Source organism: Vombatus ursinus, unplaced genomic scaffold, assembly GCF_900497805.2.
Source record: "Vombatus ursinus unplaced genomic scaffold, bare-nosed wombat genome assembly UNPS02014825.1, whole genome shotgun sequence".
NCBI lineage: Eukaryota > Metazoa > Chordata > Mammalia > Diprotodontia > Vombatidae > Vombatus > Vombatus ursinus.
Genome location: NW_020954603.1, coordinates 9491791 through 9518644, shown reverse-complemented (window position 1 = coordinate 9518644; position 26854 = coordinate 9491791). Strand labels below are relative to the sequence as shown.

Below are 26854 nucleotides of genomic sequence, written 5' to 3'. Positions count from 1 at the left end.
CATTCATGAAGAACATGTATTTTTTGAAGAAGGTCACTAGCCTGGTATTGAGAGAGTGGCCATAGTGGCCTGGCCTCAGACTCAGCAAGATCTCAGTTCAAGTTTCACCTCTGACACAGAGACAAAGCAGTTCATTTCTTGGCCAGAGTCCCATGAGGTTGATTCCTTCTACCATTGAAATAACAGACCTTTTCCCCTTCCTCAAAAAACAAACAAATAGACTGGTAGATCATGGTGATATTGTAGATTTAGTATGGCATGCGTAGTATATTGAGGTTTTTAACAATGCATTTAAGAAGACATCAGCAACTATGTACTCCTGTTTACTTTCATTGCTATGAATTCTTTGAGAATGGTACACTTTCATGATGTTACTAATTAAAACCTAAGAGAATTAGATAGGCTTTTACAGACTTCTGTCCTTTTTGGGTCATATTTTTATTGATAATTTTATTTTTAAATCACCTTGATTTTTTTTTTATTTTTAAAAATTTCACATAAGTATTTTAAAAATCAATTTTTCTCTCCCATACCCTTGAAATTCTTGACCTTTTATTTCTCTGTATGAGTTTTGTTAATAGCTTTTCTAGCTCTGTAAAATGTTCTTTTGGGAATTTAATTGGTATAGCACTGAATAAATAAGTTAATTTACATAGTTATCATTTTTATTATATTGACTCGACCTACTTCATTTCCTAATATATCCTTTTCCCCTCTTCTACTCAAGTAACTATCTCTTGTTATAAAAAAAGGAAGAAAACAGAAAAGCAGTTCAGCAGAATTAGTCAACACAAAGGCATCTTTGCCAATTTTTTGCAAACTATTTTTTAAGTAGACAGTTTTTAGGTTACTTAGCTGACTGGTAGGGATTGTGAATATAAAATCTAGCCATGTCTGTTATTTCTCGATTTTTTGAAAGTACTTTTTATTCTGAATTTAACAAATGCCAAAAACATATGAACAGAAAAAGAGAATCTTATATAAAACCACAAAATGCTTTTGCAGCCAGCTTTTTCCTTTAAATGTGCATAACTTACCATGTTATTTTTAAAGTTGTCCTATTTTTGTTTTTCCTCCTAAACTTCCTTTCTGTCTCTTCATTAAATAAAAAATGCTTTTAATGACCTCTTCTTCTTTCCTTGTTTTTTTTTTCTTTTTTGGTTACGCTATTGCTTGCCCCCTCACCCTTGTACAAAAAAAGAAAAACACAACCCCTGTATTAAATAAGCATAACCAAGCAAAATAAGCCCACATTTCCCATTTATAAAAATGCATATCTCATTCTGTACCTTGAGTCCATCACTTGTCTCAGCAAGTGTGTCACGTACTTCACCATCAGCCCTCTGGAATTGCGGTTGGTCACTGCAGTGATCATAGTTTTAAATGTTTCAGAATTATTCTTTGTAATAATGTTGTGGTTACTATATAAACCATTTTATTCTCCTATTTTGCTCACTTCCCTCTGCAGCAGTTCATACAGATATTCCTAGGTTTCTCTGAAACTGTCTCTTTCATGATTTCTTGCAGTAAAATTACATTTCATTCTATTCAAATGCCATAATTTACTCAGCCATTCCAAAGTGATGGTTCTCCCTTCGTTTTCAGGTCTTTCCTATAGCACAAAGATCTCTTCTAAAAATTTTCTTTAATATAAAGGTCCTTTTCCTCTTTCTTTGAACTCTTTGACAGTATAGGCCTAATAGTGGTATCATTGAACCAAAAGGTATGCTCATTGACTTTTTGGACTTAGTTCCAAGTCCTTTCCAGAGTGGTGGAACCAATTCAGAGTTCTGCCAACAGCGTATTAATATGCATATTTCCTGCAGTCCTTGTAATATTTCCTTTTTTTTTTTAACCCTTTCTGCTATTTTGATGTATGTAAGGTACAACCTCAGAGTTGTTTTAGTTTGCATTTCTCCTGTTAATTGTTAGCTTGGATTTCTTTCTTTGAAAACTGCCTAATCATTTCCTTTGACCATTTATCTGTAGGAGAATGACTCACTGTTATTCTGTATTCCTCCCTCTCCCTCATCTCTAATATCCAATCTTTTGCCAATGCTTGCCATGTCTGCTACGTCTGCTACCGCAACATCTTTGGCACATGACCTCTAATTTCTCCATTCGTACTGATAATATCATAGTTCAGGTCCCAGTGACTTACTGCCTAGATTACATAAATGGTCTCCTAATTGGTCTCTCTACCTCAAGTCTCTCACTACTCTAGTCCATCTTACATACTGCAGCCAAAGTAATTTTTCTGAAGTGCAAATCTCACAATGTGATTTCTACTCTAGTGACTTCCTTTTGTCTCTGGAATCAAATGGAAATGTTTTAGCTTTTTAAAAAGGATTTTTTTTCCAGTTAAAAGTCCATTTTCTCCCTTCTGCCTTTCCCCTGGGGGCATGGAGGGAACCTTGTCACAAATATACATAGTCAAAACAAATTCCCTCAGTGTCCTTGTTCAAAAAATACAGGACTCATTCTTTATCTTGACTTCAGCACGTGTCCATTAGGAGGTAGGTGGGTGCCATTCTTTAGTCCTTAGGAATCACGTTTGGTCTTTACATTGAATGGTGTTAAGTCTTTCACAGTTTTTTGTTGTTACATTGTAGTTGTTGTTGTTGTAGAAATTATTCTTCTGATTCTTTTTATTCTGTTTAGCTTTTAAAACCCTATACCATTTGGCTATAACCAATCTTTTTAACTTTCTTCTCCTCACCCTCCCCCAGACCTCATGTTTTGGTAAAACCAAACTGGCCTTCTCTATTTCTCATACATGACACTCTTGTCTTGTACCTTTGTACTGACTGGCCCACCTGCCTACAATTTACTCCTTCCTTGCCTCTGCCTCACAGATTCCCTTTTTTGCTTTAAGATGTAGTTCAGGCACCATCTTCCTCGTGAAGCTTTCTTAACACCCCAACTTTTAGTGTGCTCCTTGCCAAACTATTTTGTATTTGTATTCACTTTATATTTATAGTATGTAGTTTTATAGATGTACTTGCATCCCTGACTAGAATGTTAGTTCTTTGTGAGTAGGGATTGTTTCTTTGTATTTATGTACCTGGCACACAGGTGCTAAACAAATGCTTATTCACTGAGTGATTTGCCAGTTCCTTATAAGTCATGGATCTCAAAGCTTTGACAGAGAATATACTGTAAAGATTTTTCTCCTTTAACGGCTTCTTTTCTAATTTTAACTTCATTGATGTTGTGCTATAATTTTTAAATTTTGTGTAATCAAAATTATTTATTCTTATCTTCTGTGATCCTTTCTATCACTTGTCTGATTATGAACCCTTCCAAAGTTGTCCAAATGGCCAAAGTTGTTAAAGGTGATTTCTTTTATGTTCCTCTATTTTGTTTATTATGTGACCTTTATATATCTAGATCATTTATCCATTTGGAACTTATTGTGGTATATGGTACAAGATCTTGGTTTTAACCTATTTTCTGCCAGATTGTCTTCAAGCTTTCTGGTATTTTTTGCCAAATAGTGAATTCTTACCCCCAAAGTTGTGGCTTTTGAATTTATCAAACATTAGTAGAACAAAGTGCATTCTTAATGTTTCTCAGATCGGGTGTCTCCCACACTTAAGATTAAAATTATGTGATGACAACATGATGTATACAGCTACAGGGGGACTTTTAGTCAAGTCAACAAGCATTTGTTATATTATGCCTGTGTATATATATCACCTACTATGTATGAGTCACTATAAAAAGTGCTGAGGATACAAAGAAAGGGAAAAAATAATCCTAGTTCTCAAGGAGTTCACAGTCTAATGGGGGAGACAATATGTAGACAATTATGTGCACCTAAGATATATATGCAGGACTAATTAGAGATAATAACAGAAGGAAGGCACTAGTGTTAAAGATTATGAAAAACCCTTCCAAAAGGTGGGATTGAGCTGAGACCTGAAGGAAGCCAGGTAGTAAAGAAGGAAGAGAATTCCAAGTGTGAGGGACAGCCTGTGACAATGTATAAAGTTGGGAGATGCAATGTCTTATATGAGGAACAGGAAGGAGCCAGTGTTTCTGGATCACAGAATACATGGATGGGAGTAAGATATAAGAAGCCTGGAAAACTCAGATGTTTTGAAGAGCTTTAAAAGCCAAACACAATTTTGTTTTTGATCGTGGAGGTAACCACTGGAGTTTATTGACATGGTCCAGTATGTACTTTAGGAGGATCAGTTTGACAAGTGAATGGAGTGAGAAGAGACATGAGTCAGGGTGACCAATCAGAAAGCCATTGCAGTAATCTGGGCATGAGGTGATTAGGGCCTGCTCCAGAGTGGTAGCAGTGTGAGAGAAGAGAAGGGATTGTATAGAGGAGGGGTTATGAATGGACAGGACTTGGCAGCTGATTGAATATGACTAGTAAAAGAGAGTAAGGTCTTGGTAGTGTTCTTGAAGGGGGAGGAAAGATAATGAGTTCATTTTTGTACTTGTTGAATTGAAGATATCTGCAGGACATCCGGTTCAAGATATGCAAGAGGCAGTTGGAGATGTGAGATTAGAGGTAAGGAGAACGGTAAGGGCTGGATAAGTAGATCTGAGAATCACCTTTGTATAAGTCATCAATGAATCCAAAGGAGCTGGTGAGATCACCAAGTAAAATCATGTAAAGGGAAAAGATAAAAGGACCTATGACAGAGCGTTGGGGGCACTCATTGTTAGTGGGAGAGCCTTTGATGAAAATCTGACAGAGAATACTGAAAAGGAGTAGTCAGTGAGGTAGGGGGAGAATCAGAAGAGAGAGGGTGTCATGACAACCTAGAGAGGAAGATACCGTGTCAGAGGCTGCAGAGAGGTCAAGAAGGATGAGAATTGAGAAAAAGTTCATCAGATTTGGCAATTAAGAGATTATTGGTAACTTTGAAGAGAGCAATTTCATTTGAATGATGAGGTTAGACTGTAAGCTACAGAGAATTACAAGAATGAGAGGAAAGGAAGTAGAAGCATTGATTTTAGTTGGCCTTCTGAAGGAAGTTAGCTACAAGAAGGATGGAGGAAAGACATAGAACAAAAGCTCGAAGTGGTTTGTTAAGCACAGACATCAAACACATTATAAAACAAGGAGATATGCTCCCCAGTGTCATGAAAAATGTCTTGGGTAGAGTCCAAATAAAAGGATTACATATTGATTTCAAATTTTCCAAATGTTCCTTTTCACATTTGGCATATTAATTGCATTGAGACCAGGAACACTACAAAATGTGCTCAGTGAAGTTCACAATATTATAAGAGATTGGTTAAATTAAATTTCTTTTTTTAATCAATTTATCAAACATAACAGATATGAACATTTCAAAAACACAGAGTGGGAAAAGGTTTATATGTGGAACTGTGAACTTTCGTTACATAATTTGTTTTTCTTTTTTTTTAATGTTGATTGAACTTATCATAAGAATAATACAACTGCCCTGCTTGCCTGTCTTCTATTCTGAACTTCCCACTGTTCTCTTCTGTGTATTTTTGAGTGATTACATTGATACTCTTTCTTTTCTTTTTTTTAATGTGAGGCAGTTGGGGTTAAGTAACTTGCCCAGAGGCACACAGCTGGTGAGTCCGGATTTGAACTCCGTTCCTTCTGACTCCAGGACCAGTGCTCTATTCACTGCACCACCTAGCTGCCTCTTTTCTTTTCTTTTTTTGGTCACTATTTCTACTTAGCAATTTTCCTCTTTCCCCAAGTAGAACCCTTGCCTTGTAACAAATATATCCATGGAAGTAAAACTCATTGGCTGGTCTAAAAGTGAACTTTTATCCAAAGGTCTGAATCATGTCATTATCATCTTCTGAAATGATGATTTATCGTTATGTATAATTCACTTTAAATTTGAAAAACAGTTATTAAGTACCTATTGTGTGCCAGTCTCTGTACTAGCTTCTGGTGATAGAGGAACAAAAATGAAACTTCCCCATTCTTAAAATTCTATTGGGGATAGCAATGCAAAACAAATAAGGAAACAAAACATAGGAAAAAAGAGTCTTTGCTAGTGGAGAGGGAGCTTGCAGCTGGGAGAAATGAGAAAAGCCTGGCATTGGAAGTGGCACCTCAGCTGAGCCTTAAAGGAAACAAGGGGCCCTGACAGGTGGTAAAGAGGGAGTGGGTGCCTGACTTGAGGAGCCCATGCAAAGCCATGGAGAGAAAAGATGGTTTGAATAAAATAACATTTACTAAAAATCTCAGAGTAAAAAGGGTAGTGGTCAACAAATCCAACTCTTACTTGCTAAGGGGAGCCCTTTACACATGGTTTTCTAGTGTTTGAAAAGCTCCAATGATGGAGCATTTCTAATCAGGCATCTTATCCCATTTTTTAGATAGCTTTAGCTTTTATTTAATTCAGCAGATCTTTATTAAGTATCTAGTATGAATAAGGCAGGGACAGCATAGCATCATGTCATGCTGGACTCAGGAGTGAGGAAGGCTTGAATTCAGGTCTCCGTCCTCTGACATTTATTTAACTTGCTGTATCATCCTTGGCCTGATAACTGTTCTGTACCAGGATTAGTTCTGGGTACTCCAGTGATTCAGGCTAGGAATTAGGATGCAGTGAAGTACTCAAGGGCTGTAAAATACAGTAAAGACGACTTGTGCTGAGATTAAAAAGAATACAGTTCCTAATGCAATTCAAATGAAAGCCAACTCCCCTGGCTTTAACTCCAGCAACTGACAACTCAGCTGAATCGTTTAGACCAGCAGTTCCACATTGGCTAAGTCTCTTATGCCTCAAGGGGCCACATAATTCAAGCCCTAGTTCCCAGAGCCCACAGGTGACCACCCAGCCTCCTTAAAGGGAAACCATCCCAGTGTACATAAAACAGGTACTGCTGGTACCTAGACTATTTTGTGCCTCAGGGAATTCCCTAGAACTTTTATCTAGTAAGTGATTGGTCTGCTTGTTTTGTTGGTAGCAGGTGGCACACAGAGTACCTTAATTGATGACTTCAGGAATCCTTGTTTATTCCTGTACGTTTAACCAAGTTCTTTATATGGAGCCTAAAATTTGTCTCCTTGTAACAATTTCCCTCTTTCCATTTGTTCTAGTTCTGCTATCTGAAATAACATAGATATAGTCACAGTTGGAAGGAACCTCACATATCAACTACTTTAACCCATACTTATACCATTCCTGAGCAGTGATCTTTCAGCCTCTGATGAAATATTTACCTCCCAAGACAGCTCATTGCACTTCTGAACAATACATTGAGTTAAGAGTTTTTTCTTTACACAAAGCCTAAACATGCCTGTTTGCAGCTTTTATGCATTGTTTCTAGCTCTTCCCTTTGGGGACAAAGTGGAACAAATCTAATCTGCTATGTGACATCTCTTCAGTAATTCAGAGAAAGTTATCCTGTCCTCCCATCACCAGCCCAGGTTTCTTCTCCAAGCTAAACATCCGCATTTCCTTTTCCTGGTCCTTGTATAGGATGGTCTATATATATATTCCCTTTAGCATCTTGATTGTCTTCTTTTGGATACGTTACAGTTTGTCAATATCAATCCCCTTTTCACATGCTAACCCTTGAAATATTAGAAGATTGGACAAATATTCGTAGCTCCATTTTAAGTGATAGTAGAGTTAGAGCTGAAAGGGGTATTAGAGATCACTCATTCCAAACTCCTCACTCTAGAGGTAATAATAATAACTAAATAATAGCTAACATTTATGTAGCACCTTCTCTGTGCTAGCATTGTGCTAAGTGCATTGCAAATATTTTCTTATTTGATCCTCACAACAATCCCAGGAAGTAGGTGCTGTTGTTATCCCCATTTTACAGATGAGGAAACTGAAGCAAATAGAAGTTAAATGATTTGTCCAAGTTATATAGCTAGTAAGTATCTGAGGCTGGATTAAATTGTAAGCTTCTTGAGGGTGGGGACTGCTTTTTTGTCTCTTTTTGTGTCTGTAGCACAGCATACTGCTCGGCACACAGGTGCTTCATAAATGTTGACTGATTAAACTTAGGACTTCTTGACTCAGACCCAGTGCTCTATTCACTAGCCACCTACCTGTCTCTAAGAGGTTCATCTCATCTAAATATGAGAAAATAGGCCCAGAGAGTCGAAGTAAACCTCCACTTTAGAAGAAACAAGGTGAATTAAATGCATATTATCCAGTTCATGACATGGAGCTACATAGCCAGCAAGTCAAGTTAGTTAGCCAGTCAGGAAGTATATATCTTGGACAAGCTTTCTTGATGGAAAATTAGCTGAGCCTAGAATTTAGTGGGGAGTAAAGGAGATTGGGTTGGACTGAGCTGGTAAAATTATACAGTGCTTTCAATGATTTAACTGCTTAATGCCAAATCTCCTCAAAAAACAAACAAACAGAACTTACACACGCACTCACACACACACACAGAGGTTTTTAACAGGTTTTTAACATTCTTCTGGTCATAATAATAACTAACATTTATTTGGTTGGTTGTTGTCCTTCATTCTCAAAGAGGACCAAAATGACTTCACTATGCTAGAGTCATATTTCAGTGTGTTCCACTGTGGCTGATGAGACCAGTACGAGCTTGGAGCTTGGAATGCTCTACCACAGGTCAGGCTCAACTAGTCCATGTGAACATTTGGAGTGGTTTCTCTAAATTTTCACATCCTGCATTTCCATTGAGCTGTTTCAATTCTGCTTTGCTCCTAGAGGATAGCACCTTCTCTGATGTGGGCACGGCATGCTGAGCGGTCCTGTGCCAGTGTCTCCCATGTCACAAAATCAATTCCAAAGTTCTTGAGAGACTTTGAGAGTGTCCTTGTATCGCTTCTTCTGACCACCATGTGAATGCTTGCCCTGTGTGAGTTCTCCATAAAATAGTCTTTTTGGCAAGCATACGTTTTGCATTCAAACAGTGTGGCTAGCCCATCAGAATTGTGCTCTCTGAAACAGAGTTTAAATGCTTGGCAGTTTAGTTTGAGAAAGAGCCTCAGTGTCTGGCATCTTATCCTGCCAGGTGATCTTCAGAATCTTCCTTAGACAATTGAAATGGAAGCAATTCCATTTCCTGGAATGGTGCTGGCATACTGTCCAGGTTTCACAGGCATACAACAATGAGGTCAGCACAGTGGTTCTAGACCTTCAATTTGGTCGTCAGTCTAATACTTCTTTTCCACACTTTGCTTTGGAGTCTCCCAAACACTGAGCTAGCTCTGGCAATGTATGCGTCAACCTCATTATCAATGTGTACACTCCTGTATAGTGTACTAGAAAGGTAAGTGAACTTATCCACAGGATTCAAAACTTCTCCATTTGCTGTAACCAATGGTTCCACATATGGATGGTGCGGTGGTGGCTGATGGAACACCTGTGTTCTTGGTGTTAATTGTTAGGCCAAAATTAGCACAGGCAGCTGAGAATTGATCCATGCTTTGTTGCATCTCAGCTTCAGAGGCTGAGTTGAGTGCACAATCATCTGCAAACAAAATATCATGCACCAGCACTCCCTCCACTTTGGTCTTGGCTTATAGCCTTTTCAAGTTGAAGAATTTATCATCAGTGCAGTAGCTGATCTTGATGCCATGTTCTTCCTCATTGAAAGCATTTGACAAAATGTCTGAAAACATCATGCTGAAAAGTCTGGATAATGGACAATGCTCTCATGCTTTCCTAGTCACCAGTGGAGTGAAACAAGGCTGTGAGCTAACATTTATACAGTTCTCTAAAGTTTGCATAATGTTTTACATGTGTATCATTTAGTGATGTTTTAAGACTGAAGATGGTGGATTGCCACAATCCTGGGACAGTAAAAAATTGTGAATACCTCAGGTGGCAGTGATAATTTTCAAATTGGTGTGTGATAAATGATGAACTTGCCCACGAGAGTGGGTTGAAAAATCATTGACATATGGTTGACCAGAAAAAGAAAGAAATGGATCTATCATCAAATGAGAGTAAAAATCCAACAGCTAGACAGCTTGCTTTGACATATTGGAAACAGGTACAATTGTTAGAATTCTGGACCAGGAGTCAGAAAAACTTGAGTTGAAATCTGGCCCAAGACATTTAATAACTGTGTGACTTGAGCAGGTCACTGAACCTCTGTCTGTTTCAGTTTCCTCATTTGTAAAATGGGAATAATAATAGCATATCCCTCCTAGGGTTGTTATGAGGATCAAATGAGATAATATTTACAAAGCACTTTTCAAACCTTAAAGCATCACATAAATGCTAATTATTATTGTTATTATTGGTGGTGGTGGTATCTCCTGAGGTCTTGGAAAAAAGAGAGGAGGACTTCCAAAGTGCTGAATGGATTGTGGAATTTGTGGAAAGACATAGCTAAGAATCCATAGGATGAGATGTAGAGGGATTATGATTTATGTTGGTAAAAGGAATACCCCTATGGATGAAATTAGAGATCTGGTGGATAGAGTATTGGGCTTGGTGTCAGGAAGACTGGAGTTCAGATCCAGCCCTCAGACGCTTACTAGCTGTGTGACCTAGGTAGGTCAACTAACTGTTTGCCTCAGTTTCCTCATTTGTAAAATGAGCTGGAGAAGGAAATGACAAACCATTCCAGTATTTTTGCCAAGAGTTGGACACAGCAGAAAAATGACTTAACAGCAACAACTACTAATTATCAAGTATGGTTCAGGATTCTTGTTCTGACCTTGATTTTTTTTTAATCATTCTAGTTTTTTTTTTCCCCACTGTTAATTTCCAGATTTCAGTCCAATTCAACAAACAGTAATTAATCCCCTCCTGTATGTGCATAGTGTAGGTATAGATTTTTACACTTGATGGATATATCTCTTTATGAGAAGCAGTATAGTAGATGTAGAGTCAGCCTTAGATCTGGGAAGACTTGAGTTCAAGTCTCGTTTTTGGCAAACACTAGCTTATGTGACTGTGGGCAAAGCACTTAACCCTCTCGGTGCTTTTGGCAGCTCTCTGAGACTGAGTTGCAAAGAAGGTAGAAGGTGCTGACCTGTAGTGGTGAAAGGTATACCAATAAATCCAGTCCCTATCTTTATCCCAACATATTTATATCAGCATAGTAGTAAGCAGATGTTAATTCTAAGATACACAGAGGAAGGGATGTAAGGCAAAAATATGTTGTCTAGAAAAACAACTAACAGTTATTTTGTTTTCTTAGTCTGCAAATCTAATTTAAAGACCGTATACCAAAAATGATTTCTGCTGCCCTTTCCAGGATAGCCACCCCTGATCCTAGGTGTAATTTGGTAAGTTTTGTCACCTCCTTAGTTTATTTTTCAAATGCTTTTAATGAGTCTTTCCTTCTTTTTCTTTCCATGTTCTTTTTTCCACCCTCCTTCCTCTTTTAAACCCCTTTTCAGAATATCTAAAAGTTAATAAGTTCAGATTGGTGGGTTGCCAGTTCAAGTAATTCTTTTGTTGGTGAAGCATATTGAAATATGACTTCATTAAACTAAAATACAGAAAATTATACTGAAAAAATAACAAAATTAATACTTGTTTTAAATGTAAAAGCTAATAATTTTTAATAATTTATGTAATTTATGGCACTTTAATCCAGATAAATTACTTCACATTGTTCCTCCCTGACAGTAACATTTTAAAATACTCCTTTTATGTGGTTTCTTTTGAGCATGTATGAATTACTTAATTTTACTGTGAAAATACCGTATAGAACAACTCCATAGATAACTTAAAAATGAGGTGATAAGACGTAGAACTTTTTCTCGTCTTTTAATGAAAATTCAACCCCAAATAATGTAAGGGACAACTCTGACTCCTTTGGTTTACTAGGAAGCAGTATTATCTGATGCTCGTCCAGCATTTGTTTGTGAGGTTAGGGTAGTTTAAAGAGGAAAAACAAAGCACTGCTGAGGGATCGTTGAATGTTAGAACTGAGAAAGCACTGGAGCGGAATGACAGTTCATTTGTAAACTTATAGAACAGCCCAAGATATAATAAATCTGGTTTAATAAAGGGCAATCATGCCATCCCTAAAGGAGGCCCACAATTTGGATTTTTGGTAGTAGTAACCTAGGGAATCCTCCATTGTATCAGATTCCCCGCTGATCTGGTACAGAAGGAGAGGTACCAGGGAAACTGGAGTGAGGTGGTCCAGGACTCCCTGAGTAAGCATAAAGGGATTACAGAGGCTACTGAACAAAAGTAACTAAAAACATTTTTCTGTATCACTGGAGGTAGGAAAAAATAGTCCCACCTTGGAGATTATTATTAATAAGGCAGAAAAGACCTGTAGGAGGTCCAGAAAAGAGGAGCCAACTAGTTGAATTGGTAGAGACCAGTAAGTCTGATAAGGATATGGTGGCTGGAGTTGGCTTACCTGCAATTGATAGTGCAGAGGCAGCCTTACAGAAACAGTTTCTCATGATGAAATGCTCTCACTTTGGGAAAGCAAAGGCTGATCTCAGTGTACTTCTATATGTGTAATTGTTGTTTTGACCCATTTTGATAAGCATAGGAACAAGAAATCTGACTCTCAAGCCAAATCAACAGAACATGATTAACTTTCAAATAAAGTATTTTGAAGCAAAGTTTTATTTTCTGTGTAGCATGTTTTTGTACATTTAAAGTATTTCAGGGTTTTAGAAGCACATATTGGAAAAGTGATCTGTTTTCTCCTGATAGTCTTTGCCTTAAGCTTTATGATAGTTTATTTACAAATTCTACTTCAAAGGGACTGTTGTTACAGCCTCTAAGTGGTCTTCTTTCCTCAGGTCTTTCACCATTCCAGTCCATCCTACATACTTTTGCCAAATTTATTTTCCCTAAGTGCAAAGAGACTGTGAGTTTGCTACTCATTCAACTCCGGTGATTTCATATTTCCTCTAGAATAAAATATAAACTCCTCTCTTTGATTTATGTAGCCCTATACAACCTAGCCCCAACTTTTCTAGCCTCATTGGACATCATTCCCCTTCTTGTGTTCTGTAAACCAGTCAAAGTAGCTTTCTCCTTACACAAATTACTCTATCTCCAGTATCCATCGCTTTACGATGATCTGTTTACTTAATTGGAATTTACTCCATCCTAATCTTTGCCGCAGAGAGTCCCTTTTTTCCTTTAAGATGCTTATACATTAATTTTCACTCAAAAAAAATTTAAAAGAAGATGTTCACACATCATCTTCATGAAGCCTTTGCTTCCTCCTCCAGTGGTCTTCCTGCCAAACTACAGTGTATTTAATTACTATACATGTATGTATTTATTAATTTTGTTTTCATGCTGTATATATTTTGATATGTATTTGTTGTCTCATCAGAATGTAAGCTCATTGTGAGTAGGAATTGTTTTATTCTTTGTATCTGTATTCCCAGCATCTAATTCAGTGCCTCAAATACAATAGATGCTTAATAAAGACTTACTGATTGATCATTGAATTTCAGAGTTAAGACCTCAGAAATTAACTAGTTCAACTCCTTCATTTTAAAAGCACTTGCTTTTTTGCTCCATTTGAGAGAGAGCATGATATATCTGCATTCAGATCCCACCTCATGTGTATGATCCCTTACAAGTTTCTAAAAAATGAGATTGCATCTACTTCACAGGGTTGTTGTAAGACTCAAATGAGATAATGTATACAAGGGATTTTGCACACCTTGAAGACCAATATAAACATCACCTATCATTATCACCTTCACTGTTATCACCAACATCCTGCTGCAGCCCTCACCCACAGGAGCAGAGGGACTTACTAGCAGAAGATCCTCTGCTAGGCTGAGGCTTCTTGGCGCTTAGGCTGGTGCTCTCTGCTCTGCGCCATGTTGACTCTTCTTCATTATCTGAAACTGCTGAAATTACATTTCTTTTAAAATATTTTATTTCAGATTGGCCTTCCCTCCCTTAATCTATGTTACTAAAATTTTGCTGCAGTGAAATAATCTTTGAAACACAGTCCATTGGGAATTTTCAAAGTATTATCTTTAATGAAAACTTGTATATCATTTGTTTTATCACAGAGTTGTATATTCATCAGACAGAAACATAAAAAACTATGAAGAAGAAATCCTGAGAAAGAAGGTGCATGGGTTCAGGTTACAGCAGGAAACCCCAAGTGCTGATACAAATTCTGGAAAGTATGCCAAAAGTGATGGATGGTCAGCCACTTCCCAGAATAGTTTGACAAAGCTTCGAGATGGAAGTTTGGTTGGTTCCTCTCTCACTGAGTGTGAAGTTCCAGAAGAAACCAGTGGTAATGGGGACAACTCGGATTTTATAGGTGGGATCTCAAATTATATTGACACCAGAATACATGCTAATGTAATTTGTTAAAAAAATCATTTCTGCTGAGCATTTTAAGTATCTATTAGTGGAGAAATGTAAATATCACTATAGAACAATTTCTGTTATCTAAGGTAATATGTAGGCAACAGGGTAGCATGAGTGTAAAAATCACAAATAATGCAGAAATGTAATTTTCAACCATTTATACCTTCACACTCCTATCTCTTCATACTATCTATCTAATCAACAAAGAAAATCTTTTACCACAATTGTTTTTAGGTAGAAGTAATTTGCTGAACTTGATAGAGTTCTTTTTACTTTATTTTTCCTTTGTCCAGTGGTAATAAAAATGAACTGCCGAGTGACCAACCTGGCAAAGGTAGGGGAGTGATACAAGATAGCATAGGAAGGGAAATAGTTGACTCACTAGATGCGATACTAGTTGTTTTCTAGTTTCAACTTTCCTTGTAAAATTGTTCTTTCTTTTGACTTGTTATTCCCAGTCTCCCATATTGGTAACCTTGAAGTTCCTTACTTTTCTTATCTAGTCAGTTACCAAATCCTTTTGATTTTACCTCCCCAACCTGTTGATTTCATGCCCTCGAAGGCCAAGCAGAACAAGCTTTATGTCTCTTCCATATGATAGCCCTTCACATACTTAAATGTACCAATTACGTCCCATCCTTAAGTCTTTTAGCTTACAGGCTAAACATTCTGGTTTCCTTCAATCAGTCCAGTGATGGCATAGTTTTGTTATAGTGGAATAAAGAAACCAAGTTTCATCCAAACGGTTTATTTAGCATTGCGTGCTAAATGTTGCGAAACAAACCAGATCCAAGGTCAGCAAACCAAGAATCCCCAAACTCAGCTTTCTATACAGTTAATATACAGTTTGGAGGTATACAGTAAATATACAAGTTGGAGGGAATGGGTAGCAGAATAGGGATTGAGACATCTGATTTCTCGTTGGTGGAGGGTATGGGGAGACACTGAGGTGAGAGGGAGAGGGGTAGTTTTGTGACATTCCTTAAAGCAGGTGATCTTTAGGAGGGGTAGTAATCTTGTTACTTCTCCAAAATCAGGTGACTTAAAAGCAACTGAAACTCAGCTTCACAATATGGTGTATAAAGTCAAAATGGAGTCACTAATGTTATTTTTAATGAAACATTCTCCCCATTGTTCCTGGGGTTCTCAACTTCCAGGATCACGTATTTAAATGGCTTTATCTATTAGGGATTTCTGGATGGAATGATAATCTACTTTAAGGGGCATCAAAAGGGTGGGGTAAGAGGCACAACGAGTACAAACAGAATCACAGTCTCATATGTCCCCCAAGGAGACAAACTTTGTTAAATAGACTTTATAGGTAAACTCAGGCCACCCACAGGTTAGAGGACCGCTCTGGTTCACTTGACAGGAGCAAACAACTTAGAGGGCTCACCATGGACTAATTTGAGAGGGGAGGTTTACATGTCACCAAGGTAACCAAGAAAACTCAGCAAACATAAACACCAAGAAACAAAAAGCTGAAGTAATGTAATTATGATCATCAATATTAAGTAACATCAAGTCTCCTTGTAACCTGGTAACCTACTTTCAATGTCCATTTAAGCGGCAATTTCATCTTGAGTCCTGGATGTTCCAGGTAATAGTGTGGTCCCTAGAAATATCTTCCCTCGGACATTCTGGAATAGGTCTCATTCTCAGAGCAGCTCTGAAGGGGCTTCCTCCTGGTAGGTATGTTTCTATGGTTCCAAGTTATTTGCAGAGATTCCTAGGTAATTCTGCTAAAAATCTGCCCATAACAAAACTCAGTACAATTTAGTATAACCTCCTAAATTTGGTTTTTCAATAACTAGTTCATGTGTTGAAAACCAGTTGAAGCCTTATGGTTCTAATCTTGTTAACAATAGAGTTATGAGAAGAACAGTGAATTAGGAACCCATAATTCACCTGGAACTTCAGAGAATTTCAGTTTTTACATACTATTTGCTGTTTCTGTTTTTACTTAATTACCTAAACCCTATACCTGATATGGACACTGTCATCAACAGGCTGAAGGAAAAAAACCCACTAGCTGCGTGACTCTGGGCAAGTCACTTAACCCCAATTGCCTCACAAAAAAAAAAAAAAAAAGAAAGGTCTTATGAAGGCCTAACTTGAAAAGTGAGCTCTTCTGTTTCTTAAAATTATCAGAGACTTAAAAAATGGGAAAAATGATTTCTCTTTCTTTATAATTATTAAAGCAATCTTATATGTAAAATCCTTAATCGAGTTTTGAGAACTTGTTATTAAAACATACTCAAGGCCTATATATCCCATTAGAAACATTTGGAAACCAATCATATGTGTATATAAGTGTGTGTGTGTGTGTGTGTGTGTGTGTGTGTGTGTGTGTGTGTGTGTATCCTAGTTCTTAAAGAAAATAGTCTGATTCTGTTGCTTTCTCAAAATTTATTACTCCATTTGATTGAAAACTTTTCATCTTTGTCTTCCCCCCCCTTTTGAGGATATTGTCTGCATATCACCCAGAAAGAATAAGATACTTGAAGGACCTAATCCTATATACGAATATATGACTATTAGCAAGGAGATGGCAAATCCAAGAATCCATTTACTTAGTTGCTTAGGATATGGAATTGACTGCAAATTCAGATTGAAATAGTAAGATTTTTTTTACCCGCATCCTATAACTTAGTTATTTTAGTATTACTATATTAATTAGTAGATTTAATATTACAGCAACAAAACTTCCACTGTTTATTTGCCCCAATTATGGAAATTTCCTGTAAAAGAAAAAGGAGGGACTTAGTTGTAATGATATCAAGACTGTTCCTTCAAGGTCATGATTGTCAAGATTGACCTGACATAAGCCATAACAGGGGAAAAACTGTCTTAGCTCTGTGTGATTCCAGGCAAGAGTCACAGTTCACAGCCAGTCACACTGCAAAGTTCCATATCATTCACATTCATAACCAGGCTCAAAATTAACCAAATAGAGAAATTTTCTGTTCAGAAAGGAAATTAGCCTAATGGGGAAACTTGAGTTACAGAGGAGCTCATGGCAAGGTCATCCCTTCAACTTTTCCTCGACACAGACATCCACCTGTAGCAGTTTGTCAGACTGCACTCCCTTTGGGTTATACATGACATTTTCCTTGAATGGTGGGCTATTGACTCAGTGACATTTCAGACAACTATATCTGAAATCAAACTCAGAACACTATCAGATTACGGAATCGTGAGGTTTTACCTCAAGCAGCAAAATTTCACTAATCGCAGTTTAGGGTTAGGTTATTCTTCTCATGTTGTACTCTCTCTTCCTCCCCCCTACACACATACATAAACACACACACACGTGTATGCGTGTGTATTTAACAGTAAGAACATATAAGGACATCTTATTTGTCCTTCATTTATAATTTAAGAATAATTACATTCTGGAGTTTTACATACAGTGAATACATGATACTTGACTCCAAACACCAGAAAAATGCTGACTATAGTAAGCCTCTAATCTGTATTGCCTGTTCAATTCTAAGGCAAGATTGAAATATTTGAATCTAAGGTCTTTTGTCACTACGTTGGTTCAAAGCTGTAACTTCAATAAAGACTATTAACAGGTACAATTTAATAATTTTCATAAGTGATAGTCAAATAATCTTAGATGAAACCCACTCTTTACTATAAACAAACTTATAAATTTCCCTACATTGGTCAGGAGAGGTCCTAGTTTCTCAAATGTGAGTACTTGAGAATTTTATTACATGCTCTCAACAAGGCTGATAAGATCTTAAGACCTTGCCCAAGTAGAAAGTCCCAAGGAACCTTACAGACAAAAATAACTTGAAGGGGGCCTATGCTACTTTTTCTCCCAAAAGTAAGTTATTATTATCCACTTTAATCTAACAACATCTAAATTAAAAGAGATGTTACTTTTCTAACAGCATTTCTGATATAGTGGTTTCCCAAATTTTACAATAAAAGAAAATTTTTAGAAACACAGTAATAACATGCATAATATCATGTATTTAAAATATTAAAACCTATTACCAGTCATATGATATTAATTCAGTCAAATGCATTTCCAAATTATCTTGCATAGAAAATCACTTATTTTATCACAGCATTTTACACTGATTACATTCAACACCAATATAGACTACTTACATTTACTAATATTTGTATCTTGCTTTCCATATGCTAGGCACTGTGTTAAGCATTTTATAGTTATGTGATCCTCATAACAACTCCGGGAGGTAGGTGCTATTATATATCCCTTTTATAGATTAGAAAACTGAGATAAAGGTGAAGTAACTTGATTACAGTCACATAGCTAATAAATTTCTGAGACAGAATTTTAACTTGGGTTTTCCTGATCCATGCATTTTCTAGCATTATTTACTTAAAATAGCAAAGTTCTGGTTACCACAATTATCCTTTTTCAACCAAATCAAATCTGAATTTATAATCAAAGAATAACTACATGGTTTATCATATCTTTCTTACCTCATTGAGATAAGAAACTTCCCTCAAACTTCTCTTTCTAAAATCCGTTACTTTAAAACCCTCTCTTCATACTGTGTCAGTGGAAACCAAGTCTCAGTTCCTTCATGGTTGCCATAACTGTTCAGGTGGAATAAAGAAACTAGTTTTATCCAGACAGATGATTTATTTAGCAGTGCATGTGATTGCAAAACAAATTGGGTCCAAGGCTCTTGGTAAATCAAGGACCCCAAAGCTTGGTTTCTCCACAGTTGATATACAGTTTGGAGGGAATAAAAAACTGAAAAAACAGGATTTATAGGGATTGAGATGTCTGGTTTCTCTTTGGTGGTGGATATGGGGAGACAGTGAGGTGAGAGAGGGAGTAGTCTTCTGATCAGTGGAGGGGATCAGGAGTCACTGAGGTGAGAAGAGAGGGGTATTCTGTGACATTCCACAAGAGATGTGCCTGATATGTATCACATACCATGCAAGGCACCTAGGATACAAACACGGTAAATAAAACAATTCTGACTTCCAAAGAGTTTACATTTTACTGGAGAAAACAACAAGAATAAATAAGCATACACAAAATAAATATAAAGAGAATAAATACAAAGTTGTTAAATATAAGGTAAGTTCAGAAGGACACTAGCAATTTAGGGGATCAGGAAAGGCTTCATGTAAAAGATGGTGCTTGAGCTGCATCTTAAAGGAAGAGAGGAATTCTCTTAGGCAGAGGGGAGAGGAGATGCATTCTATGTATGTTTGCCAGTAAAAGGCTTGGAGATGGGAGTATAATGTGTTAGGAAGGCGGAGATCAGTTTGACTGGATTAGAGAACAGAAGGGAGAGTAATGTCTAATGTGGTTATAAAGGTAGGCTCAAGCAATTTTGTGAAGGACCCTAGAGAAGTTTGTATTTGATCCTCGAGGAAAGAGGACATTGGAGTTTTCTGTGTAAGGGAGTGACATAGACAGATTTGTTCTTAAAGAAAATCACTTTGGCAGAAGTAGGGAAGACAGACTTAAGTGGAAAGAGGTTTGAGGTAGGGAGACCAATTAGGAAGCAGTTGCAATAAAGGCAAAGAGATAATGGGACTTGAGTTAAGTTAGTAGCTGTGTGACTGGAGAAGATGAAAAGGAGTGGTAGTAGAGAAGTTTTCAGAAAAGAAATAGCAAAATTTGGCAAATAATTGGAATTGTAGAGTGAGAGAGAATGAAGAGGCAAGGATAAGGCCAAAGTTACAAACCTAGAAGCCTGGAAGAGTGGAGGTGACTTCAACAGAAATAGGGAATTTGGAAAAGGGGTGGCTTTGAGAAGAGAGTTCCAAACTTAGCCTGGAATTTAGATGTGGGTCACAGCCCACGTCACTGGGCTTGCACGAGGAATTATTCTCACTTGAGAGGATCGAGAAAAGATTACACTCCACCAAAAGGGCTTTCAATATCGAGCATCACCTTCCTACCACAATGAGGAGGGTAGTCTTGGTACATGTATCTTGGACAGGTATTGCAGATGGACAATGAACTGGACAAATGAACAGAGGGAAGACAGGCTGGATAGCATTTAAGAAATTGTTCAGTCTTTTTAATTACCAGAAGTTGGTCCCCGCCACCAAAACCTCACTTTTTTTTAAACAACAGTTTTCTACCAGTGATACTGGATAACAGGTTCATGGTACATACACCACAATCAAAGAATAATGAAAAAGCAGATAACCCAGTGGACAGTGTCAAGACACATGGTGGGGATGGGTAGGCTAACACATAGTAACAATATTGGATTTTCAGAAGTGGTGTAAAAAGCTTTTTCAAAGACCTGAAAACTGAAAAAGGAAGCAAGTCAGTCAGTAGCAAGGGTAGAGGATAATATATGGCCTGAGTGTTGCACTGCTGTCTCTTTCAACATGGACTTTTGAGGTATGAGAGATTTCCTAGGAAGGTTTCCTAGATAGCCAGACATGGCATGGGTTTGGATTAACTTCTACAAGTTTCTCCTGGGGGAACTTTGTTGGCTTTACTTTCTCCATGATTTCTAATGGCTATCCTGCAATCTACTCTAACTTTTAGTCTAGTAGGTTTTTGTACCCAAAAAAGTTCAAGTTCAGACTAGATTGTCGTTTCATAGAGAGTTGACTTTGTGAAGAGTCTTTTTTTCTTGTAGGTACAGGAATACTTGGTGAAGTTTTTCAGAGGGCCCAGATGATTTCTTCTTTCCTCCTCCTCCCCCTCCCCAGCCGTATTTCTCCTTGGCCATGATTAGCTGTACATAGCCTTTTGGCAGCCTCATTCATGTTGGAATACAACCATCTGCATTGAGCCTACAGGGGGGGATTTCAGCTGCCCTTCCCAACTTTGACGTTGAATTAGAAACACAGCACTGGGGGCCAGCGGCCCTGACTAGAGAGGCAGTCTTGGTGTAGTAGAGAGAACACAGAGTATGTAGGCCAAAGACTTGAGCTTCAGTTGCAGTTTACTCTTTGTGAGCAAATCACTTAACATTTCTGAACTTGTGAGTGTTTTTACTTGTAAAATAGGGATGCTACCATTTAGAAGACCACATAAAATTAATATATATAAACTGCTTTGTAAATCATAAACTATGATGCTGTGCAAATGACATGCTGTGTAAATATAAGCTGGTTTTTTTAATTAGCTGAAAGATGTTTTATCAGCTACTCACTGTGTCCTGGGCATTAAACCAGGAACTATGGGAAATGCTCTGAAGGCTCAAATATGGCAAGAGCTAATAGTAGATCCTACTTTTTGAGGACCTAAGAATATATATAAGGTGCTTTATAAACCTTCAAGCACTATAGAAGTTAACTATTGTCATAATGGTTATTTTATTCCTCTACAAAAAATGCAGACCATCTCCTGAATGAAGTGGGGAACAAGAAGGAATTAAGCACAAAAAGGAGATGGAAGCTTAGGAGCTGCATAGCTTCTTGTAAATCAGGTGTTCATAGAGCAGTTTCATTATTTTGTTTGAAGTATTCATAGCATCATAAGATTTAGGATTGAGATGTTTAAGGGACCTTTGAAATATTTGGTCTAACTTCTGTTATTTTATAGATGAGGAAACAGAGACATAGATTGTGATACCCCAGAATATTAAACATACCCATGTTGAAATATAAAAACATTCTAAAGGTCAAATATAAATTACTTTTAAAATCATATGCTTTTTCTTAATTCTTTTATGTTACTTATGCTATTTTTGCTTTACTAGTAAGGATAAGTGGGAATTTAATTTACAAAAAAAAATATTGTTAGTCAATTGTAAAAAAATTTGACTGTTTAAAATCCTGGAGAAATTTCAGTATACTGTACTTTTTCCTTTTACAGACAATTCTGACCTGGAACCTGCATCTGAGTTAGGAGAAGATTTGTTGAAACTTTATAGAAAGCATTGCTGCCCAGATATTGATATTTGTATTGATGGGAAAAATTTTCAAGCCCATAGGTAAGTAAAAGAGTAATCAATTTGAGGTTTATACAGTATTATTACCATAATTATAAAATAAGTATTAATTTTGATGATAGGGGCAACTAGATGGTACAGTGGATAGAGCCCTGGGTCTGAAGTCAGAAAGATTAATCTTCTTGAGTTCAAATCTGGCCTTAGACACTTAACTAGCTGTGTGACCTCGGGAAAGTCACTTAACCCTGTTTGCCTCAGTTTCCTCATCTCTAAAATAAGCTGGAGAAGGAAATGGCAAATTCCTCCAGTATCTTTGCTAAGAAAACCCCAAAATGGGGTCACAAAGAGTTAGATACAACTGAAAAGACTAGTAAAAACTTTTGATTATGCATACAAGAGAAACAGTAGAAAAACTGTTATCTTTCAGCATAGGAAGTTAAGTACAGTTCTTAACTCTTTGTATTCAAATCATTTTCTTTTCTTTTTTTTAATTTAAAATTTTTATTGCTGTCTTGTATTTTTATATCACTGTCATTTCCACATATATCCTTCGTCTTCCCCTACCCAAAGAGCCATCTCTTCTAACAAAGAGTAAGAAAGAGGAAAAAAAGTTGTGCAGCAAAAGTCACAGTAGTCTTATCACCTGAGTGAGATGGTGTGTGCAGTGCCTGACAGGTGAAGAGGTATCATCCCTGGGTGGGGCCTAGGCTTAGCTATTGTATTTACACAGAACTGGCTTACTTCTTTGTTGTTGTTCTTTCCGTTGTCATTGTGCCTACTGTTTTCTTGGTTCTGCCTCTTAAGGAATTCCATTCTTTGAAGTCTGTGCATGCTTCTTTGGATTCTTCATCTCTTTCTTATAGCATAGTTAATTCTCTAATGTTTATATACCACAGCTTGTTTAGTTATTCCCTAAGGAATGGGCTCTCCTTCGTTTCTAGTTCTTTGTTACTACAAAAAGCACTTCTGTAAATGTTGTGATCTGCCTTTGACTTCCCTGGGGAAGAGCCAGCTTGAAGCCTGTTGTTAAATTATCAGTGTGAGCCAAACAGAAACCAGCAAATGCTACAAGCCAGGGTTTGAGTGATGGTTTTGCTGATTGTCTAGACTCAAGAAAATGATGGAAAAAATGTTGATAATGCCGATTAAATGTAAAAGTCTGCTGTGTATAGATTTTTTTTTCTGAGACTTAGTTGTTTAACATTTACCCAGCATACCCCTAGGTGTGTGCCTAGCAGGGGGGGATTTCTTTGTCACTCCTAAGGCATCTGTACTTAAAATCACTAGTGGATCTGTGACCTAATCTGGGGGGATATTCTGTGCACTGATAACAGATGGAGGCCCACCCCATGTCTGCCTATCTTGTTTGAATGTGGCTTGTCTCTTCCCATAAATTAAATTAACTACACCAGTGGAGCTTTCTGTGGGTTGGCCCTTATTCTCAGGAAGGGACTTTTCCATTTTCCCAGCCATAGGTTTCTTTGACAGTGCCTTTTATGCTACTTCTGTGTCATGGCTCATGTGTGGTATATTGTACCTGCTCGTGCCCGTATATACTTTTGTATTATTCATCAATTGAACCTCAGCTTCAGACCTCTTGAGACTGTAGTAGTTTGTGATTAACAGACATCATTGGAACAATACTGTAACAGCAAGATAGGCTTTGGTTTTAGGGATATGCTTGGGATCACTAAAGGATTATGCCATTTTCCAAAGGCTCTTCAGTCTACCCTTTTTCCTGTTTAATTCCAGGTTCCCCTCACTGTCCATTTTCAGTGGCTATCCATTATGTCCACATGTACAGATCACATACACAATTTACATATATATAATTTCCTAGAATAATACTCTCTCAATTTATACAGGTAATAGATGTACATATAACATTATATTTGACATATTGCTATAATATACAATGTGTTTTTATGTAATAAATGTATATATTACTATAGTATACTATATATATTATGAGTGCTATATACTGTTATGATGATATAGTATAATAATACTATATATGGTTATACTAGATAATGTTCTGTAATGTACAATATATTTTATAATGTACCACATACAACATATGCACAATATACACTCATGTTTGTATATATACACATACATATACACGTACATAATACACATGTGATCCTGTGCTCTGAGTCTGGGAGCCTCACACTTAAGGCCACGAGCACAGGATCATTCATAAACAGGATCATCTCAAGGGACCCTTACCTTCTTGAGGGAATTTTTCTTCCACTTGAACTCTGTGCTACATGTCTTCCATGGTAGTGGTAAACACCTTTGGAAAGACTATGTCTCCCTGATTTATACCTTTTTGATATTAATAATCATCAATCTATTGTTATGTCTTGTGTGATTTTGACATATGCATGAGAGATACCATGTTGGGAGTAAAGTCTTTAAGATAGTTTTTTATTATACCAAAATACTTTTTTAATAGTCAACAAATAGGTACAATGGGATTATGCCTTCTCTACGTTTTTGACTCAGTTCTGAGATAGTAAAGATGTAGTCTGCTGTGCAATATCAATAATGAAATCTTATTTGTTCCTTTCTCATTTCTTTATCAAGGATGTCCTCGTTGTATGTATAGATTAGTCTTATGAAAATTTGTCATGGAAATTTAAGGCAGAATTCCAGGGAGGGGCACGTAGCAACACCGGGGTGGGTTAGAATTGTTTTTAATTGTCACAGCTACGCACAGCTTAGAAGGATATGGGCAGATGCAGTCAGTGACAGAGTCATAAGTGGCTTCTCTTGTCTCCACTGTCGCACAGGATAACACACTAGGTGATGGCACACATAAAAAATGGCATTCATTCTCCAATGGAAGACCCAGAACCTTAGGGGTCCTGATTTATATAGGATTTTAAGATAGAAGCTCTGCTGTGGCAGCTGTCATGTTGCTGGTGGAGCAGTGGAGTCAGGGAGCACGGACTAGTAGCTCGGGTTGGGAGGAGGGATCTAAAAATTAACCAGGAAAGCCGACTCATGACGAGGAAGGTGGCGTTACAACGGTGCTGCTTCAGCAAGCTTGCTAGAGTTTGATCAGCCTGTTCTAACTAGAACTGAGTATAGTTCAAACATTATGCATACCAAAGTTCTGTAACAGAATACAGTCTTCGGAGTGTGGGACCACAGAGTTCTTTGGTTATTCATAATTTTTGTAGAGATGGAAAAATAGGCATATGAAGCTGTGTGATAGGAGGGGCATTTGTTTTATATGGATGCTGCCATTGACTTGACTAAGGAGATTGTCCTCAGGACTTGATTGGTCTGAAGCAGAGGGGTCAAGCACATGGTCTTGCCACAACACTCCTGAGTGCTGCCTGAATTAAATTACAATATAATTGGGAAATGTTTAACAAATAAAAATAAAATATAGATAGCATTACATTTTAAAGCTAAGTCAGTGTGTAGTGCACAGGAATTATGATGTTGGTTTAGTGGTCCCTGTTCCTACTTGAGGTTGATACCATGGGTCTGAAGCACTAGGGTTTGAGCCATTGGCATGGTTTCCTGGTTACCTGAGGCATAAAAAGCCCAGACTCTGGGGAGGTAGAGCTGTCAGGCTTGACAGAATTGCCTCCTACTGTGCAAGTCTGGCATATTAGAATCGGTGATTGTATCCCTTTTTTAAGACTTTATTAAGTAAATTTCTTTTTATTGTTTGTTCGTTTTTTATGTAGTCCCCAAGTGTTTTCAGCTCCAGTCTCAATCCTGAATTACTGGGTTGGCCTGAATTAGGCCTCACCTAACAGAATGGTCTATAATTATTTATGTTCTCTTTGTCATCTTTTTCTAGAAATAAGGGCTGAGGCTTTTCTCCACACCGTTGACATCTTTCCCTCTTTTAGATACCTTGAGAATTGGTCCCTCAGTGCCCTTAAAAGTGTGTCATCTCTCTCGTGATCTGCCTCTGTGTCCCATCTTTGTCTATGGCAGAGCCAGTCCCACTTCTTGCAACACATCTGGGAACGCAGCGTAAGGGATTCAGATGTGGCAGCTCCTTTGTCCTTGATGTCAAAGAGGATTTGTTACAAAAGTCCTGACTAATCTTTTTCGCTTCTTGTTTGTTGCTCTTTGCGTTCTATCCTTAAATGCCATTGGGATGACTTTGCTTATAAGAGTCTTCAAGTTTTCTTTTAACTGGCTTTTCCTTCTATTGCTTCTTGTTATTTTATGAGATGATACTTTTCATAATCCACCAGCTGACTGTAATATTTTTCAGATCAATAAGTCAATCAGCAAGCATTTATTAAGTCCCTGCTATATTCTAGACACTGGATATACAAAGACAAAAATGAAACAGTCCTTGCTCTTGTATTTCAGAGGAGACAACATACACACATATAATATAAACCAAATATGCCATTTAAACTGGGTTTTGAAGGAAACTAGACTTCTAGGAGGCCGAGGTGAAAGGGGATTGCTTCCAGGAGTGGGAGACTGCCTGGGCAGTGGAGAGGGCTAGCAACAAGGCCAAGAAAGCTGGACCTTAAAGTGTGTGAAGAGCAGTTATGTGTAATAAGCCTGGAAAGGGAGGTTAGAGTCAAGACGTGAAGGGCTCTAAATACCAAGCACATTTCTGTTCTGAACTGGTGGTGTCTCCTGTCTAAACTGTCATGTCTCTTCACTTGGCAAACGGATCAAATTACTGCTAACTTAAGCAGTTTCTAGGGTCTTGTGGCCTCCTTATGGCCATTGATTTTATACTGATTTATATTGAAT

General features: G+C 37.4%; 1 protein-coding gene across 2 annotated transcripts in view; it reads left to right on the top strand.

Moving 5' to 3' along the window:
* KIAA1107 (KIAA1107 ortholog) overlaps positions 1 to 26854 on the top strand; it is a 131705-nt gene that overhangs the window by 13834 nt on the left and 91017 nt on the right. The window contains exons 3-4 of one of the 2 annotated variants that reach the window (XM_027838025.1): positions 13931 to 14190; positions 22030 to 22147. In XM_027838025.1, the coding sequence (XP_027693826.1) occupies positions 13931 to 14190; positions 22030 to 22147 (378 nt within the window). Of the gene's footprint in view, positions 1 to 13930; positions 14191 to 22028; positions 22148 to 26854 lie in introns of those variants that run through there. The other variant, XM_027838029.1, reaches the window with a different exon arrangement.